Source organism: Arachis hypogaea, chromosome 1, assembly GCF_003086295.3.
Source record: "Arachis hypogaea cultivar Tifrunner chromosome 1, arahy.Tifrunner.gnm2.J5K5, whole genome shotgun sequence".
NCBI lineage: Eukaryota > Viridiplantae > Streptophyta > Magnoliopsida > Fabales > Fabaceae > Arachis > Arachis hypogaea.
The window spans coordinates 29,492,772-29,514,100 of NC_092036.1; the positions used below are offsets into that span (position 1 = coordinate 29,492,772).

The 21,329-nt window shown below is 35.0% G+C and overlaps 3 protein-coding genes across 3 annotated transcripts; 1 reads left to right on the forward strand and 2 right to left on the reverse strand.

The window, feature by feature from the left end:
• The first annotated feature begins 3,318 nt into the window (after positions 1-3,318).
• On the forward strand, positions 3,319-8,774 carry LOC140181384 (protein FAR1-RELATED SEQUENCE 5-like). The gene is made up of 2 exons (XM_072224943.1): positions 3,319-3,361; positions 7,674-8,774. The coding sequence occupies exons 1-2, from the start codon at positions 3,344-3,346 to the stop codon at positions 8,772-8,774; spliced, it is 1,119 nt and encodes a 372-aa protein (XP_072081044.1). The 5' UTR covers positions 3,319-3,343.
• Positions 8,775-11,506: 2,732 nt separating this feature from the next.
• On the reverse strand, positions 11,507-15,571 carry LOC114927742 (uncharacterized). Its single transcript, XM_072196778.1, has 13 exons — positions 15,439-15,571; positions 14,537-14,744; positions 14,233-14,353; positions 14,069-14,141; positions 13,529-13,981; positions 13,272-13,448; positions 13,049-13,146; positions 12,879-12,963; positions 12,705-12,791; positions 12,528-12,611; positions 12,309-12,443; positions 12,018-12,224; positions 11,507-11,916 (listed from the first exon to the last, which is right to left on the reverse strand). The coding sequence occupies exons 3-13, from the start codon at positions 14,253-14,255 to the stop codon at positions 11,785-11,787; spliced, it is 1,554 nt and encodes a 517-aa protein (XP_072052879.1). The 5' UTR covers positions 14,256-14,353; positions 14,537-14,744; positions 15,439-15,571; the 3' UTR covers positions 11,507-11,784.
• On the reverse strand, positions 15,115-18,286 carry LOC112767006 (NAC domain-containing protein 71). The gene is made up of 4 exons (XM_025813181.3): positions 17,665-18,286; positions 16,739-17,028; positions 16,373-16,645; positions 15,115-15,872 (listed from the first exon to the last, which is right to left on the reverse strand). Exons 1-4 carry the CDS (start codon positions 17,819-17,821, stop codon positions 15,597-15,599), a joined length of 996 nt encoding a protein of 331 aa, XP_025668966.1. The 5' UTR covers positions 17,822-18,286; the 3' UTR covers positions 15,115-15,596.
• Positions 18,287-21,329: the final 3,043 nt, after the last annotated feature.

Here is a 21,329-nt window from a genome sequence, read left to right on the forward strand (position 1 = left end):
ATTTTTTATAGATAATTTATGTGAAAAGAAGAATAAAAAATCTGCTTACTAATTATGTATGAGTATTTTTTTGTGACATTATGTATGAGTATTGAAACTAAATAAACTTCTTAATCAAAACAAAATTAAAGAAAATTAGAGATGTGTCCATCTTTATATACAAAATGTAATATTTAATTTTTTTATTTTGATAATTTTTTTATTGCACACAATGAGCACTCTTTGACAATTGCAACTTAATAAATGACATTAAATTGACTAATTGTGCTACAAGAAAAATAAAAAACTTAATGCATGAGCATGTTGTTAGACCGCTATAATTTTTGTGCATTTAATTTCAAAATAAATAAGGATATTTACAAAATGTACCAGTTATATTTTTATATATGCTTCAATGAAATTAAGTTTGACAAATATCATACGTATTTTAACTTTATTGTTTTTAGTAGAGCGTTTTTGTATTTTTTAAGAAAAATTCTTTGCAGCAATAATCTTTGCTTATTCCAAACATACTATCAGTGAGTCTTTTAAAATTTCATATTTTATGATTAAAAAAAATTTATGTAATCTGAACAATTCCACTTTTAAAATTTTATCTATGAAGGGTAAGAGTTGTGTAAGACCTGAAAAAATATTAACGAATTAATTATATAATAAAAATTGAGTTAATAGGATTTAAACCGCCCATTTTGGATTAAAAATCTAAATTTCATAATTTAAAAATTTACAAATAAAATTTGAATTCAGAAAATTATTTGGAGCACAAAAATATAATTATTTATGAAAAAATACGTATCGACGTTATAATTAACTGTACACGCTTAGAACTGTTCGGTATTGCATATGAGAAAAATAAAAATGAAAAAATAATCAGAAAAATATTTAGAATACAAATTAAAACACTTATTTTTAAAATTTTGACTCCAGGTAAGGCCAATGGACAAAAGGACGAAAATGTCCCACTTAAAATATTAATTTCATTTATTTTTTCCAAAATGAGAGAGAGGGGGCTCGAGCTTGAGAGAAGAGAAGAAAGAAAATCCCAAATTTCATTATTCACTATCTCATTCAAATCCATTTTTTTTCACAAACCGGAGTTCTGATCGATAATCCGTTTGCAGCTATGTGTTGCTCTCAACTCCATCTATATTTTTATACCCCTTTTGTGGTGAGTAATCGTGAAAACTCTATCCCATTCTTATATTTTTTTTATTGATTTTGCATTTTGGGTAGTGTGCCTGTTGAATTTGTTATTTTGATGCTTTAGAGGAAGCTCAAGCTCACATTCTAGTGGAGTTTCAACCCATGCTCATGTAGAATAAGATGAGAAAATTCTTTTCCTCTACTTTTCTCAATTTAAAATTAGTATGAACAATGTGAAATTTGAATAAAATTAAATTGAATAGAGTTACTTGAGTGCTTTGCTTGGTTAGTATTGATTAAATCTTGGATTAATTGAGGGCTGGATCGGTCGGAGAAAAAAGTCCAAGAGGTTGGGACCGCTGTCAACTAAGGTACAGGTTTCAGTTTTGGATAAGTACTATATAATGTTATGTGAAAATCTAGAATAGTTGAGTTTAAGATATTGTTAGATTGAGGTTGTTGATATTAATGGTTTAGCATGAATATGTTAAATTGGATGATTGTTTGAATGTTGAATGAAAATAGCCGGAGGCCTTGATTTAGTATATATATATATTGATGGGGCAAATGTAACTATTAGGATGGTATAATTGTTGAATGGTATGTTTGTCAATTATTTAGAATGAGACTTATGATGGTCATTAGTTTAATTTGTTAAAAATGATATTGGTAGTGGCTAATTGCCTAAGTTGTTAGAAATGAACTTTGGTAATGGATATTGAATATGTACGTGAGTAATTATTGTTGATTGTTGAGAAAATTGTGAGTTAGTTGAAGAAAAATTTAATGATAATTTGTGTGAAAATTTAGTGTTTGATGAGTTGTTGGAGTGTGAAAGATGAATGTCTTTTAGGCTTTGGACTTGGATGAGGCTTGTTTTATATTGGTTTCAAAAGATGAGGATTTGAGAAATGGTAATTTTGAATGATGCAGAAAATTTGAGTAAATTGGTAATTTCGGTCATCTTTGGATAGCTATAACTTGGCACTCAAAATTTGGAAATAAATAATATTTATTTTGAATTAAAATTGGGAATGTCTACTTTAAGGCCTTCAAAGAATAAAGGGAAAATGTTTTTTTTATAGAAAAAACAATGGGTATTTGAAAATTGATGGTTAAAGTTGAATTATGTAGATTCTGCAGAGTTAATGGCCGAATCAAGTTCCCTGTGTACGCACGTATGCTGCGTACGCATCATTACACTTTCGTGCGTACATACGATTCCTGCTTACGCACCATCCACACACCCTCAAGGGAATGAATCAGGTTCCGTGCGTACGCACAATTATGCTGATTTTTTTTAAAATGTTATTTTTGAATTGTTAAGCCTTTCTGGCAAGTTTGTAACCCCTGTAACCTCCGTATGAATTCTAAAATCTTATTATAGGCTTTGAATATGCTGGGGGTTGATATAGTGGATTGAATTGAATAATTCCCTAATAAAATCTTGAAAAATGAAATGTTTTAAATGTTGTGGGGATGGTGGTTGTAACACTCTGTTACCCTAATCCTTACCTTTAGCCGTAAAGCGAAGGATAACAAGGTGTCACAATAGTTTTAAAGCTCATATATTAATAAATATAGAAGGAAATAGTAATACTAGGAGCCCGATGAAAGGATAAAGTTCAAAATCGCATAAGCGAATTTACAAAGCACGAAAGCGTTAACACACAACAACTAAGAGCGTAAAGGCACAAGATACAACATGAGACTTAATATATATATATATATATATATGGGTCTGTTTTTAGTAAGCTCAAGTCTTTTGAGCTTTTCTAATAGACACAAAATACAAATTATAAATATACCCCACATGGGGGTTTAATAATAATAATAACTTTTTATGTTTACCATACATATTTTTTAAATTTAACTAATAAAACTCTTAATTCACCACACTCCAAATTCAGCCCCACCCCCAAACTTACCATACGGTACCCTAATTCCCAATTCCTTTTCCCCTGTTTACTCATCCGTCGCCGCCACCTGCTCTACTCTCCGCTGGTCTCAGCATTCGCTGTTGTCCTTCAGCCGAGCCGTCGCTGTTGCTGTCCAATCCATTTTCCAGCGTCGTTCGTAGGCTCTCCCTCCCCGTCTCCTCTTCTCTCTTCTCTCTTCTCTCTCCTCTCTTCTCTCGTCGAGTGGTTGTCAGCGCTGTGGTGCTCCATCTCCCCCTGCATCCTCCACTTCCAGAGTAACAATGGAGCCTCAGACTCAGGTATGAAGTTACCTCATGATTTAATTTTCTTTTTTTTCCTTTTATGTTCTTGTTGTATTCCTCCACTCCCTTGTATGAATCTGTTGTATTGCTTCCTTTCGTTGATTTCATTCAATTTTTTTGTTCTATTTATTTGTTCTGATTCAGGGGTTGTAGGCAAACTCTGATGTTCTATTTTTTAGTTAACCTGTTCTTATATTCTGTCTTTGAGTAACCAATGTTTAGTTAGTTATGCAATTTGCATTAAAAGAAGAATGCCAAACTATTTATAGATGATTCTTTTTTAATGAAATGAGTAAAAGAAAATAGTTCATCTAGATCATGATTTTTCCTATGCCAAACTATTTATAGAAGTATTGAACAAGTTATGAGTTCTAGCTATTTGATGTTGTGTTTTTTCTTTCATTACTTTTGGAGGCTACAACAGCGGAGTTGTTGAGTTTAGATTGAAAATTGCTCTACTGTTTGTTTACATTTATGGTTCTATTATGAGTTTGACAACTGACTCAAGAAAACTTTTGAATGCTTGTTGACTAGTGTTACATTATGTTTGAGAACATGTGCGGTAGTGAAATGAAATGACTATGTCACTATGAAATAAGAAAAATTACCTAAATTCTGATACATGATTATATATCATATTTATTAGGCACATGCATATATATGCCCTTGTCTTTTAATTTGGATTTCAGTAGTATCATTTTGCTTAAAGCTTATTATGAACTGTTGCATTTTATTGGTTGACTAAGCAAGTGCCTGTAAAGTGAGTGTTTTAGATTTGAGTAATGTTAGAAAATCAGCTTCTTTCACAGTAGTGCAAAATTAAGCAAATTACTTATTGCAAATTAATTTTCCTACACTTTTTAGCAGTTTCTGAAGAGTATCACATCCTTTAAGATTTGAAGTTTGCCAATTAAGCAAATTAGTTATTGCAGAAAGCAAATTAGTTATTACAGGTTAAGGTACCTTAGCTGATAAGTGTTGTTTGGATTGATACCCTTTCATGTTTGTTTTAAGATTAGCCATGAATATTTATGCTAAGGGAGGGAGATAGATAATGTACTTTAAATAGGTGGAGCTTCTAAGGTGTAATTTGGAAACTTGGTTGTGTCTATCTCTTGTTTAATTTGAAATGATCCTGTAAAAATGCTGTATCGTAATCCCTCTTGTTCACAGTATTGTTGTTGTTGGTGGTAGTGGTTTTCATTGGTGGAAATCATAACTTGCATTGATAATAATAATAGTCATCCTCTTTTTTGACTCGTGCCCATGTTCGCTGTTTCTGTTCCAAATGGCCAAGTCAGTGAGTCGCTTCTTATTTTTTACCACTGGGGGAAATATTTATGTGGAAGTGATGCCAGGGCATCTTAGCCAGTTTCACTGACCTTTTCTTTACTGTTTTTAAGGTAGTTTCATGTATTTCTTTAGGAAATAAGCTAGTTTTGGGTAGATATTCACTTACACCTTGATTCAAGCATACATTGTGAATTTTACATGATTTTCATGAAGATTTTGCATGAGTTTAGTAACAAATTGTATGATGCATTACCCATGACTTGGACTAGAACTTTGATGCACTCTATTGCTTGATTTCAGGACCAAAGGAAGCAAGGAAGAACCACTTAGCAGTCACGTTAATCTAATTAACGTTACCACTAACGTGGAATGGGAGGTAATTTGCAAAGTTAATGAGAAAAGTGATTGCCAATAATGCTCTCGAAGCCATCATTGCCCACGTTAAGAGTCACGTTAACTAAGTTAACGTGAGCTCTAACGTGAAGAAGGGAATTTGAGCCAACGTTAGTGACACTTAACATTATCACTAACGTTGGCCAATGATCATAAGTGGCTACGTTAGAGTCCACGTTAACTTGGTTAACGTGGCCTCTAATGTTAAAAGGGGGAAGGAAGCCAACGTTAGTGACACTCAACATTGTCACTAACGTTGGCCTAAGGTGCAATATACCACGTTAACTCCCACGTTAACTTGGTTAACGTGGGAGCTAACGTAAGAGGCAAGGGTGGTCGACAACGTTAGTGACACCCAACATTGTCACTAACGTTGGAAGCAACCACAAACCCCAAGGAGCCACGTTAACTAAGTTAACGTGGAAAGCTAACGATGATGAGTGAAAGATGAGCCAACGTTAGTGACACTCAACATTGTCACTAACGTTGGGGATGGCTAAGAATGGCCACGTTAGAAGCCACGTTAACCTAGTTAACGTGGACTCTAACGTGAGACATAGGGGCACATTGGAACGTTAGTGACAATGTTGAATGTCACTAACGTTCTCGAAGGTTGGCAAGGCCACGTTAGAAGCCACGTTAACCTAGTTAACGTGGACTCTAACATGAGACATAGGGGCACATTGAAACGTTAGTGACAATGTTGAGTGTCACTAACGTTTTCGAAGGATGGCAAGGCCACGTTAGAAGCCATGTTAACCTAGTTAACGTGGGCTCTAACGTGAGGCAAAGGGGTACATTGAAACGTTAGTGACAATGTTGAGTGTCACTAACGTTCTCGAACTCATACTTTCACTAAAACGTCAACACCCCTAACGTCCTGAGCTAAAGTCTCTGCCCACTTCGCACTTTCTCTCTGCAAGTAAACCCAAGCCCAAATGAAGAAGAGAACTGCTTCAAACTCAAGGCCCAAGACTTGAAGAACCAACTAGAAGCTAAGAAGAGTAGTATATATAGGAGTAGCTTTGAATTATTGAGGGGAGTTTTGGGGGAAAATAGCACTACTCTCTGTATTTTTACTCTGCTCTTCTAGTTCCATGATGTATTCTCCATCTTTGTTTTCATTTTCTAGAGCTATGAACAACTAAACCCCTTTCATTGGGTTAGGGAGCTCTATTGTAAGTTGATGGATCAATACTAATTTTCATTCTTCTTCTTCTATCTTTTCTCTTGATTTTACTTGAAATCTTTCGATCTTCATCCCATTGGGTAGTTATCTTGGAAAATGAGCTATTCAAACTTGGATCTCTTCTGAACCTTGAAAGAGGAATGAAGAGATCAAGCTAGAAATGCTTTCTCATGCTGGACCAAATTGGGTTTGGATGGTTATGTGACTATAATCCTCTCAATACTTGATTTGGGAAATGCATGTGGTATAATCAGTGACCACACTTCATCTCTTCTCATGAGCAATTGACCAAGGAATTGGCTATTGATCAAGACTTGAGAGATTGAATTGCAAGAAATTGTAATTCAATCAATTAAGATTGCCAAGGAGATCAATGAGTGCATTGATTGAGGAAGAGATGAAAATGAACTTGATCCGAAGAATTGCAACATCTCCTGCACCCAATGAACTCCCCAATTCTGATCTCACCCATTCTCTTTAATTTCTGCATTTACTTTCATGAGCAAACACCCCATTCCCATTTACAATTCTGCAATTTACTTTCAGTCATTTACTTTCAGCACTTTAATTCTAGCATTTACTTTTTCTGTTATTTATATTCCCGCCATTTAATTTCTGCAAATCTCAACCCAAATTCTGAATTCGCTCAACTAGAACTTTCTTCTAATTAAAGTTGCTTGATCAATCAATCCCTGTGAGATTCGACCTCACTCTATTGTGAGTTTTTACTTGACGACAGATTCGGTACACTTGCCGAAGGAAATCTGTTGAGAGACAGTTTCCACTTGCATCAGGAAGTGTGTTTATTTTGTTGGATAAATGAATTTTCATAATGACATTGTTCTTGCTTAGCAAAAATACATGGAAACTTGGCATCTTTTGATACTTTGTAGTTCTTGTTTTAGAGATATTTTTTGGTGGTATTCTTTTGATGTCTTGAGAATGATTAAATATTATATAGATTAGCTATTGTCATTAGATTTATAAAGAACCAAATTCTAGTTGTAATGAACCTATACGTTTTAAAAAATGACTTTAGTATTAATTTTACCTTTAAAAAAAATTATGGTTTGAAAATTGAATTTCTAATTATTAATTTTAGTTTTTTCAAACCGGTTTGGAACCAGTTTCTCTCTTCAATCCTTTTTTGGTTTGGTTTCATGAACTATAAAACTGGTTCTGAAGTGGATCCAGTTTGGATTTATAAAAATCCAAACCATGCCCACCCCTATATGAATCTATATAATTGATCTTAATCACCAAAATATGAAACGAGATAGAGTTTAAGCTGCCATAAGAACATTCAGAAATTAGTATTGTGATTCTTTTTGAAAATTCAATGGTTTTTGGTTAATTTTGCTTATTTGATTATAAATTGTACCTAATTTATGCTATTTTTTTTGGGTAATTAACGTTAGTCACTATAAATTGCAGGAAGCATCAAATAGTCAAAGACACACAAGTGATCAAAATGTGCATAATGTTAGTGATCATGTGGATGAAGATGTAACTTCTGATGCGGTGGATATGGATCAATATCGCATAAACTCTTGGGAAGATATTGGTAAGATTGATTTTTCAAGTCTATCTATGAAAAATATTTGTCAATTGCACTTTGCTGATCTTGGCTTGGCATTCAAATTTTATAATTCATATGCCAATATGAGGGGCTTCAGTGTGCGAAAGAATAGGAGTAGAATAGTTGATGGAAAAGTTAGAGAAAAAGCATATGTTTGTTCTTGTGAAGGGTATAGATTAGAAAAATGGAACCATATGAAAAATCGAGTTAGGGAGCCAAAAACAGAGACAAGATGTGGTTGTATGAGTAAACTTCATGTTTTCTTCGATGCGGTAACTGAGAGTTGGATAGTGAGAGATTTTTGTGATGAACACAACCATGATCTTGTTGTTCCAAAGTTAGCAAGAATGTTAAGATCTCACAAGAAAATGACTGAGCCTGACATTAGTCAAATGAACCATATGAAAGAGGTGGGGATCAGCATACCAAACATATTTGGGTCATTAGCTAGCCAGTGTGGTGGGTACGAGAACGTTAATTTTTCAATTAAGGATATGCACAATCAAGTTGCGAAGCAAAGAAGACAATTACCTGATGATTTAACATCTGCAATGGCTTACCTGGAAACACTAGCAGCAAGGGATCGAAACTTGTTCTATAGTGTTGAAAAGGGCAGAGAAGGAGTGTTTCGGCAAATTTTTTGGTGTGATGGCCGGTGTCAGTTGGATTACGATCTGTTCGGGGATGTGCTAGCATTTGACGCCACATATAAGAAGAATAGATACAGATTGCCGGTGGTAATATTCTCGGGAGTTAACCACCATAATCAAACCGTTGTATTTGGTGCTACGATAGTTTCAAATGAGAGGAAAAGCACCTATGTGTGGTTACTAAAACAGCTTCTCATAGCAATGAAGGGAAAGATACCGACTTCAGTTATTACGGATGGTCATCAATCGATGGCTATCGCTATTCATGAAGTGTTTCCAAATGCACATCATAGGTTATGTGCATGACACTTGATGCGTAATGCAATAAGCAATATTCACAAACCTCAGTTTACGAAAATGTTTACAAAGTTAATGCTAGGTGATTACGAAGTTGGTGTGTTCGAACAAAAGTGGGAGGAAATGGTTGGATTCTTTGGAGTGAAAGATCGGGAATGGATAGTAGATATGTATGGGAAAAGAAACATGTGGGCTACCGCTCATATCCGAGGAAAATTCTTTACTGGGTTTAGAACGACTTCGAGGTGTGAAAGTCTACATGCTGTCCTCAAAAGATATGTTAAATCACGCCATAATTTGACAGAATTTGTTCAACACTTCCAGCGTTGTTTGAGCTACATGCGGCACAGAGAGGATTTGACAGACTTTAAATCATCAACTGGACAACCTGTAATGCAGACACACTTTCAACAATTAGAAAGGTCAGCAGCTACCATTTATACCCGGCAAATTTTTATGTTGTTCCGTTCAATGCTCCACAAGGCCAGCACATTGAAGGTAATATATGAAAAGGAAACGAGTTCTTGCAAGATTTATCAGGTGTCAAAATTTTACAAGCCTAACATGATATGGCATGTGTCTTTTCACGGAGAGCAAGATGAATTTAAATGCTCATGCATGAGAATGGACTCCATAGGTATTCCATGCAGTCATATACTTGCTGTTTTGGGTTTTCTAGACATTGTAGAGCTGCCAAAATCATTAGTGCTGCGAAGATGGACTAGAAAAGCGAAGGAAGGCATTAGTGGGTATGATGACATGGGCAGCTTGATGGAGGATTCCTTGGCTATCAGTCGGCGTGCATGTTTGGCACATTGGTGTAAACAAATTATGAATGAAGGGTGCCTAAAAGGGGATCTTTTTAATGAATCATGAGATGCATTGGTAAATATACTTTCATGTATTAGGGCTCATAGTGGGGACAATAACATGATGAAGGGGCATGCGGAATACATGTACGAAGACCTTGCAAAGAATGCAAGTACTGAGATAGAGACCACAAGGAAGCCTAAGCGTTGCAGCTACTGTCGCAAGGGGGGTCATAACATTGCTACGTGTTCCATGAGGAAAATGGATGAAAGGACTCCCCAATTTGATGATGACGCTGCGGAGAATATTGAGGGTGAAGACTACTCCTTCGTAGATGCTGAAAGTGATGAGTATGTTGACACTGAATGGTTTGAGGAGGAAGATGTAAGTTCAATACATTTAAGTTCAAGTATATTTTGTTACATATAATATTGTATGGCTAGCTCATAAGCCTTCCTATTTGCTATTTTGATCCTGGAATATTTAGATTCCTCAAGGTATTATGAACAGAGTGGTGGCGAGACTGAGTCCTCAATGGATTACGATTCTAGTGGTATAAAATATTTTAAATTTTATTTTTTATTTTTTGTTATACTTAGTTTACTCTTTTTAAACTTAAAAATATGTTGCTTAAATTTTAGGGGCAAATGATGATGATGAGGCAGAGTTGTGAACCATCCGTTGCAACAATCAAAGAGGAGTTTAACAGCACCTTTTTTCTGTTTCTATTAGTTTTACTGTTGGAATTTGGTTACATCACTCTGAATCTTAAATACTTTAGAACAGGAAAATGAGTTATTCATTTCATTTTTATGAATGTACTTATATTTGGATGATTGTTGCTGCTTAGTGTTTGCAGCCAAGAATGCTTTTTAGTGATTTTTGGAATTTTGATTTATGTTATGGCTTAGTTTCAATATGAATCAACATTAGTTTGTCCAATTTGTAGAAAGGTCTCCGTGACATTTGATCCATTCATGTATTTATCATTCAGATAAGGGATTGTTGTTCCCTCATTAATCTGCAACATGATTGTGACCTGACTTCATTGCATCCTTATTTGAGCATAAGCTATATTGGTTTATCTTTATTTGACAATAGTTCTCCCTTCCGAGGTTAGAATTTGCACTTGAAGTCATATTTTAGTTCTTACTTCTATTTGCCATTCATCAAAGCTTTCCTTATATTTCATCAAATGATTAGCCTCAAAACTAGTAAATTACTATGAGAGCTTAGTGTGTGTGTGTATATATATATATATATATATATATATATATATATATATATATATATATATATATATTTGTCAGGGACTATACAAGTTTATACTCTTCTTAGAACTCATTTTGCTAGAAACTTGCTACTTAGAAATATAGCTTGAAAGCCAATGTTGTAAGAGTAGTTTGGGAGAGCTTTTCGTATAAGGTCTACTGAACAAAAATTGGGTACATATGCTCAAAAGGATCACTTTTCAAATTCTGCTCAACATAGTTTCCATTCCTTACTGTCATGGATTAAGAGGCTAAATGGCTAATACTTCATAATTTTGAAACTTCCAAGTATTCATAAACATTAATCCAATTCAATTTTTTATGCTAGAATTTTAAAGTACCTGCCATATCATATCTTTGATTTACATAATAAATTAATAATAAATGTTTTAAGAATTTTTACTGGTTTTAAAACTTAGAATTTGAGTGGCTGAGCTTAAAGACGGTTCCTTAACATTTAGCAACACAATTATCATTATATACTAATTCAGCCAAATTATACCATGATAATGGAAGAAAAAAAATGATAAGCAAAATAGGATGAAAGCTATATCTCTAACACATATCGACTTGAGTAATGTATCCAAAAATAATATTACAATCCAAGTAATTGCTGAAATAATTTCCACAAAACCGGATCCATGCAAGACACCATATAAATTAAAAAGTATAGCAAATCAAAGCCATAATAATATTAATAATGTTGTCAAATAAGACAGAGTTCAATCTAACTGCCTTCATATGATCAGATCACCCTTTTGGCATTTTCATGAGAAAGCTAAATTAAATTATATCACTTGTGCGGGAATATTTTTGGTGGGAAATTGAAAGCTAATATCAAATAACTTGAACTGCAATTAAATTGTCTTAAATAGTATCAAATAACATAAATTGCAAAACTAAATACCACAAACTAGTGTATACAAATAACAAATCATCTATGGTTGATTGAGTTCGTTGTGTTGAAACCAATGCTCACTAGCGTTGTCCATAATGGTCTTTCTCAGTTCATTGGAGGATCCCAAAACCAAGTCTATGGTAGTTGTGATTAGCACCTGATTTTCAGAAATCTAAAAGCACCAAAAAAAGAGAAAAAGCAAATCCGAAATTAAGAGGTCACTAGAGGGAATGCAGCAAAAACACATAGGAAATAAAATGGTTGAGGTACAACCTTTGGTGGTATCTTAGGATTAAACGAATATTCCATATGCAACCTGCTTAGTACCCATAAGGCAGAATCTTCCTGGCATGTTGGAGGAGGTTGCACATCGTGAACCACTTCAATTGTTTGGGAAGACCAGCCACCAGAAAAGTCACCATGTTCAAAAGGACAAGCCTCAAAATGTGTTGAAGAAATAATCTGGGACAAAACAACAGCCTACAAACAGCGAGTAGCGTTATAATTCGGAAGGAGATATCATAGGGACATAGCCACATCAATTGAAATAGTTTAGAATAATACCAGAGTGTTAGTAGATTCAGTTCTTGGTTCCTTGCGCTCACGGGGCAGGTTGGAGTTCAAATGAAACACAATTTTTGGTTCTAAACTTATGACCATTAGATACCAGTGATCATTATCTTGAATGGGTATATAAATCTGAATACAATGCATTGTTCAACAGAGGTGTCAAAAAATATACATAATTGTATGCTAACTGAAGAGATAAGGACAGGAGCTTACATATTCAAGTGAAGGGTATTTTCCCATATAATCTTCATATTTATCAATTAACTCTTCTATTTGGAGATGTTGAAATACATCAACCTAATTTATATGTCATAAATTATGTAGATAAAAAGTATAGAATAAAAAATAACAATCCAAGCTTTCTTATTTGATAACCATAACAAAACGTACTGAAAAAGAGGGAGGAAGGCACCAAGTTGTCTTCAGAGTAATGATTCTTTGCTCCCAAGTACATTTCCTAGCCCAAAGCTCCATAATCTAATTCAAGCATAGATATGGTTAGGTATTTATCCAGTTTTTGAGCATATAGATGACTAAGTTAGATTGATAGATAATCACTTTTACCTTGGCAATAATTGTATGATCCTTGCTCAAGCAAAAAAGTTCTTGACGTGTTGCGGACGAACCTCCTATCTTTACAATGTGCTCACTGATAACAAGTGAACATAGACTCAATGTGAAAATCAGCCGTGAATGAATATTGAGCTTATTTAAGAACATGAAAAAATGTATACCTTGGTAATAAATCCAGATCAAAAACATATGCAAACATCTCTACTTGTCCCTTAGTCAAGTTAATCTCGCCACCCACTTTAAAATAAGTTGTTATTCCCTGTTCAAGTTCAAATAATTTCTGTTAAAGCATTATTTCTGCATCATTCAAAGTTAAAAATTCTAATTTATTAACCACAATAGTTAGGACAAAACAAAAAGTAGAAGAAAAAAAGAACTGGTGACCTTTGGTTTCTTCTGCACTACCAAATTTTGCTGTCCAAAAATAGATAGCGGTTTCGATTCTGCGCGTACACGTGCAGCAACTGGCGTGCTTGATGCTCGTACTGCTTCTCCATTGGATTCTTGTGCACCCATTTCAGAAGTTGACATATGGCGTGGTCGTTGTACACCTCTGAACACCTACATATGAAATTTGGGCATTATAAACCTATCCCTTTTATAATAACATGTAAATGCATATGGATGTGCAAAGATTTTACCTCAACCCTATTTTGGAACCTGGTTCTCCTTTCACCAGGTCCAGGGAACCATGGCTTTGATAGTGGTTTCGCCTTCCCCTTTTCATTTGGCTGAGGTGACAGTTTCTCGCATTTGATAGAGGGAATGCTCCGTTGGACAGCAACTTTGCGTGGATCTTGGCGGGTTATGGTTGTTCGATCTAGTTCCATGACATCATCCTCATCATCTGACACATCAAGACATATATTTGGCTCCACATCCATATTAAATATTGACTTGCTGTCACTCTTTTTGATATTTTCCGTAATTTTGCATGTCTTATAAGGGGTGGTGATAGGATTGGTCTTGCTGTTTTTCAGAAGTCTTTCATTCTCCTTCAACTCAGGCTTGACATAAATGGAATTTATGCGTTCAATCATGGACTTCAATAGAATTTGTTCCTCTCGAATACTATTGTTAGCTCTTTTGATGTCCTGCAGAACAGATACAACATAGGTAATTTAAAATAAACAGCATTGAAACTTAAAAATAGGATACAAATATTTGTTGGTCTTACATACCTCTAAATCAGCCATAACTCTTCTCTCAAAGGAGTTCATCAGAACACTTGGTGGTGCACATGAGTCGGGTAAACTGAACCAATAATGATAATAATAAGATATAATTCAACTAATAGTAGTAGCAAAAATAACAATGAACGTAATGAATTGAGTGTAGCCTTTACCCATGCCTATTATTGGTTGCCATTGATTAGAGCAATTCTCCCTCTAGGTTTTTTCTCCTGAACAGACTCTTTTCTTGCAAGATCCCGTCACATACACTCCTTTAATCCATCGATATCATCTCTGCGATTTTTTTAATATCAGTAGAGATATGACATAATCAGTCCATTAATAGAAATTGATTTGATTTCTTTAATGCAGATTCTCTTTCTTATTTATTTTTCAAAATCTTCTATAATTAAGGTAATCAATCAATAACAGAAGAATGTGAAGGCGTGATTAAAGGAGATGAGAAGTTGTCATTACCTAACAGGGCATGCACCACATCGATGATGAGTTGCTGCATCATCGTCGCCATCTCCCACGCCGGTCTTCTCCATTGTTGCGATGCTTCCCATTTCCCCTTCTGTTCTCACATCATCTATCTTGGGCATCTTCTTCCCCTTTTGCGAAGTTTCTTCCATGGAAGTGGGAAGCTCTATTTAACAACTAGGTTCTCTTCTTTGCGGTATCCCTGACCCCCAAAATAAAATGAAACAAGTAAATCTGTTACTTAAGAAGCCTAAAAATGGCTATGCGCGCTTTCACATATGCAGTTGAACTACTTAAGGAGTCGGGAATAAGTTCAAAGATGGGAAGGAAGCATAAGACTTTCGATGTTTTTCAATGTGCATTTTATTTAAAATAAGTTCATGGCATCCTCTTAAATTTTGGATTATATACAAATCATCCCCCTAAATTTTGTTAATATAATTGATGAAAACATTGTGAACATAGTAACTCTGCATCTTTAGATAATTTACATATTTTTTAAGTTCATGAATTGAAGTTCACATACATGATTTAAAATTAAGAGAGTAAAGTGTAATTAATTAGGCCAAAGATTTATGTGAAGAAGCTAGCTCTCTTTCATTATACAAGCTTATATTATAAAGCACACATGTATATTACTCAATGTGAACAAGATAAGAGACAGATAAGTAAACATGATACTATGACATCAAAAGAGTATTGTACACATTATTTATCACTCTTAAGTCTAAGACATACATTAAAAAGAGTTGTCTTAGGCAACCTTTATCAGATCACACCAAATAAAATTCATCTAAAATAACTATCCCCCACAAGAATTTGATCCCAAGATTTAGCTCCTTTAAACTTCAATTACACTTTAAATAGTAATGTGCACAATCATGCTAGTATTGTACCTTATAACCCTTGATTTTCTTTTCCACTTTCCAAATCGTAACTCGCTCTTTGGTGCTAACATCTAAACTATGTTTGCGCTTGAAATTTCGATTGCTAGCGACTTCAGTCATGACACCTTGCATATCAAGAAAAGTTGTAGAATGATATTTCTTTGTTTTCAGAAGTATTCAGGGTACTCAACTGAATTAATATGATCATAACTTCCATAAGAAACATCCCCATCATTTCCATGAAAGTACGTAAAATCTTCTTGTATTGAGTAAGGTGACATGCCGCCAATCATATTGAAATCATCGGAAAATCCAAGTTGCCCATTAAAATTTGAGTATGATGAACAAGGTGAAATTTCAGGTTGATCCAATGAGAGGCATGGTGTCATTGTACTACTTGGTATGTCACACCTTGTAAAAGTATTTTCTAGTTGCGGGTAGTCCTGCATTGAATTTAAACAAAAAAAAAAGATAAAAAAAATGTCAGGAGAGACAAATCTAAAAAATTGACAATAAAAATAAAACATATATTATATAAAATAAAATGAGAGAGATAGAACAATGAAGTAAAATTTAATAATATATTGAGAGTAATTATACATAATTCTTATAATTCATTGCAGTTAGATACTAAATTACAAGTATTTTTTAAAGGTGACTATTCCAATGAAAATTTTATGATTGTCATCTTGTGAAGATACTTCATTTTGACTATTGGATAATAAATTATAAGGTTTAATTTTTATATGTTATAAAAGTGTTATCTTTATTTAAAGTGTGGCTAAACAAATAAGTCACACTTTTTAAATAAAGATCATCATGAAAAGATATTTTTAACATATTCATTAGAGTAGTTGCTTTCTTTTTTTAAAGTTGGTTACGTAACAATATTTGAAAGAATTAAATAATAAGCAACTAGTATTCTACAAAAAGGGCACAACACCTTTGAAGAATCAAGAATCAGATCAGGGGACACCCAAAATTCTGATGAAGAACTGGTGTTTATAGAAGCTTGGTTAGAGTCTGCCATTGGAGCCACATTGTGTGAAGAAGCATTGGGGCTTGAGTAAACACTCTCACTGTTCAAATAACTTGGTTGAGAAGATGAAGCATCAGCAGAAATGGAGAAGGGCTCATTGGAGAATCTCATTGACGCATCATTCCCATTGTTCACCTTCTCATTCTTCTTAATAACCCGACACAAGGCATAACCACCCTGCAACGATAGTTGAAAACAGTTAGATAATTTGACATGTACTTTTCATAATAATCTGTTTATATATCTTCACATGAAAACATCTGTATGTACCTGAAAACATGTAGATGCTAGGCCGAGATCATCGGCGAGGTGATACTCATGCATGAGCCAATCAGTTCTGTCACCTAAAGGGGCTCTGCCACGGTAGAAGACAAGGGTTTTTCTATATCCTGTGACAGTGGAAGGAGTATCAAATTGGCACACAACTTTCTTGTCTTTTCCAGTGGCTTTCCAATAACCAGCTTTGGTGGCTCTGTTAGTTCTTGATCCATTTGGGTACTTGCGGTCCCTTGGACAAAAGAAGAACCATTCCATGTCTCTGTTTGCCAACAATGATTTCTCTGCATTTCACAAAAACACAAATTAGGCTTCTCAAAATTTTCTTGCTAAAATAAATTATACAACTATTGTTTTATGAAAAATATGTACAATAACTAACTAACTTTTATCTTACTAATTAAGTCATATTTGCTATGGTGAAAACGTGTCATATAATAAATCATGTGCTTACATTTTATGAAAAATATGTAGTGAAAACGGGCAAAGCATACTGAGAGTTTTGTAGTTGTAGCAACGGTTGAGTTGTGTTTATGTGAATTCAAATTTACGAGTTCAAATTGTGAAAACAACTAAGGATGTAATTATCAAGTTAAACTAGATACATTACACCTTTTGGGTGTAGTCCTTTCTCAGATTCTGTGTTTCCTTTTTAAAGCTTAACTAAGGAAAATAAACCCTATTGGACTGGCTTTTTGAATGATTAACCGCTATAGGAAAAAAGTGAAGTAAGAAAAGGAAAAAGAGGAACAAATAAACAAAACATTGCTTTCTAGTTTCTAGCACTATTTAAATTCTTTTGTTTTCACATTGGTTGGTATACTAGGCAGCTAGGCCTTGCACATAAATTTTTATTTATTTATTTATCCTTAGAAGAATGAACAATCAAAATTGAAAAGGTGATTAATATTAGTAATTACCGGGCAATTCCCAAGGATCAAACTTGCACAAATCAATCACAGGAATAACCTCAAGCTCAATTTCAAGCCCTTCCACTTTTCTTTTTAGGTAATATCCCAATAATTCTTCATCCGTTGGGTGGAAACGAAATCCAGGTGGCAGTGATGCCCCTCCCATTATGATTAAAAGAACAAAAAAGACCAACCAAAGTTTATGAAAACTTATTAGCAAGAAAGTAACCAAAAAAATAAACCCACAATTTTCCAGCAAGAAAGCTCAAAGCTTTATGATGCTAAGTGGCATGCCCATATGTATTGAAGATTTGGAAGATCCAAAAATAGAAGCTTTTGTGGATAACAATAGTTTTCAAGTGATACTTCCACAGTAGTCTGCAACCACTGTATGCAATGATCATTCTCTTTGAAATAACACTATCTCTACCACTATCCTAATCCCAAACCACCCACCCTCAAATGATAAAATGAACTAACTTACCCAGAAAGTTCAAATTACTCTAACTCAACCACCAACTACTTTTGACCTCTAATAAATTATTTTTTGCATAACAAGAAAATTAAGAAATCAAATTGGTTAAACTCAAAACAAGTTTAATTTGAGTAGTATGTTAACAATTTGAGTAGTAAAAGCATAAGGCATGGGTGGAGTGATATTTATAGCATTTGGAGGGAGAGAAGGGAAGGGGAACCAACAGTCCAAAATTGCACAAAACACACCGAAAGTATGAGATAACTTGTCCCAAAGTGCTCCCAAAAATTCCAAGGAAAAATGGCCCACCACTTCAAAACCCAGTTCACACCATAACCATATATGTGGGATAAGTATTGTTTTGGTCCCTAACGTTGAGGGTTAGAATCGAAACCGTCCTTGGTGTAATTTATGATTTAAAATTATCCTTAAAGTCGTATTTGAATTTAAAATCGTCCTTTATAATTTTTTCGGACATAAATGCCCTTTCGTCGTTATGAGGTAGTTATGACCACAGAAAACAATTATAAATATATATGTATAGATAATAAAAAAAGGAAAAAACTTTGTAATTATAAATTGAATTGAAAGGAAGAAAGGGTAAAGCAACGTGGAAGCCACTGTTGTAGAGTTTGCTGTCGAGGACCTGTTGGAGGGAGAATGCCATGGCTGCACAAAGCTCATGCTCGTCTCGAAGCAGATCTTCGTCACATAGTAGGCTGCTACTTTGTTCCCATGGTGAGAAGTCGGTGCTGCGAATCTCAGGTACAAAGGAGAACCTAGGTCGCAGATTTTGGGGATGTGTCTACTTTGAGGTTTGTTTTTTTTTTTTTTTGCTTTTCCGCTGAATTGGGTCGTTTGGGTGATGGAATGGATAGTGATGATCACGGTGGGTATGTGCAGGTGCAACAAGGCTATAATTTCTTTCATTGGGCAGATCCAGAGACTGAGGTGGAACACTCAGAAATTGCTAGAATAAGGAAGAAGGTTTCGATGCTGAAATCAAGAATGAAAGCGGTAGAGTGGAAGCTAAAGGTCATTGCTGTTTTAAGATTTTTTGGGTGGGTTGGGTTTGTATGTTTGCTGTTGTAGACTTTCTCTAAAGCAACGCAACAGTGTGTAATTCCATTGAACCTGGTATGAAACATGTAGGTGTATTCTGTTGTTGTTGTAGGTAAATTGGGCTAAGGTTTATCTATTAGGGGGTTCCCTAAATCTGTTATGTTGAATCTATTTCAACATGTATAAATGACTATTTTGTAAGCATGGTTGGTGAATGAAATGGGAGTGAAAATATTTTTTGGCAAATACATGAGTTCCAATACCGAAAAATTCCATAACAGTGTCATTAACATGGTAAATGTCAAAATACATAATAAGCATAGTGTTTCTTACTTCCAGAACCTTAAAAGAAATTTAACTCAAAATAAACTAAGAAACAAAAGGATTGGCTATGAACAAGCCAATAATTCAGTACAACAATCAATAGCACACAGGCAAAATATAAGCAACAAAAAGTAGCTAACAAGTCCACACTGATTTAACCAGAACCTTAACACAAACTTAAATCAAAATAAACCAACATGCATGATATAGAAATATGACAATTTGATGCTAATTTTTTTATTTTCCTAAAGTAATCCCCATTTTCTTGGAAGCAACTTTGCCATTAATTTAAGTTTTCTTGGAAAAATGTGAGGTCCTCTAGAAAGGCTGACAGAGAAGTGTCCTGTGGGTTGGCTAGAAGCTGTGGCAAGGGTTGGCTGAGATGCTGGAAGAGTTCTGGTGGTTGGCTGTGATGAGGATGTAGAATGTACTAAGCTTTTTGGGCTGGCAATCCTCTTGGGTTGTGGATCATGTTGGGCTGAAGAGTTGGATTTAGTGGTTTCTATGAGCCTACCTCTAGGCCTTTTTAGCTGTGTTACAAAGTTGGACTGGGTTGAAATTGGTGGCTGTATTGTTGAAGCAGCTTTTTGCTTGATAGTGAGTTTAGGAGTGGGCTGTGTAGATGCAGCCTTCTTTCCTCACTTAGCAGCTAGAATGGGTGATTTGTTGCTTTCTTTCTTCTGCTTGCCTTTGCTTAGTTTCTTGGAATTTTGGACCTATGAAACAGTTGCAGTCAATAGAGATGAACATAAGACTTATGAAAAAATCTCAGACAAGCAAAGTTAAAAATTAATCAACATACCTCATCCTCAATAGGTTTAGGGCATCTGCTTTTATTATGTCCAACTCCCTTATCTTCACCTTGGAATTTGATTCAACCTTCTTCTTAAATGCCTTGCCAAGCCATTTCAAGTGTAAAATTTCCACCCTGTGTGCTTGTGTACATGTTTGAGACAAATTCAGGCTGCGAAGCTGCCAAGTATCCACTTCTCGAATTTTTGCAGCATACAGCCAAAAGGGACACTCTCCATTACAAACAGCCTTAACTCTCTGCAGATCACACTTCCTAAGTGATTGTCCTAGCGGTCTGCACGGCATATGCAGTCACAGTGTCCTTGAACTCTTCCCAAGATGCATACACTGTGCCCACTTCCCACTTGTATTGGCTCATGTCTTTCTGATGCTTGTGAACTGGATACCTCTGTCCCTAGTGGTCTGAATCTGACACATCAGTTCTAACCTCATGATCAATTTCTAATTCATCACTCCTTGCTCCCTCCTCATCTTCAAAGTTGTTAGTTGTGACACACTTCTTTTTCACTTCCCTTTTTTTTTTCATTCATGACGTTAACATCCTGAAACCCACTAACAGTAGGATCAAGCTCATCTTCACTGTTGGTAAAGTGTAAATCATCTTTAGTGTCATCCTCTTCTTCAGCTGGTTTATACTCTGAATCCACACTGTCATTATCACCGGAATTACCCGAATCAGCTTCCTGATTAACAACATCGCCACTCTCCCTATTCTCTGCCCGAGAGTTATCAGCACCTGGTTCAGATTGGTTTAAACCAGCATGTTCTCCACCATACACAACCAGCTGTTGTCCCTCACTTTCATCAACCATCCTATGATTCCCTCCCCCCCAACATCAATGTAGCCAGAAGCAAGAAACACGGCTTCCTCCTCAACCTTGTGCACAACATACAACTCCACATAATCTCTCAACTCAGCTATTTTACACATAGCAATCGAATCTGCATAAGATTTAAACAACTTCAAAATTTTCTCCAAGTCTTTATGTGTAGGATCCTT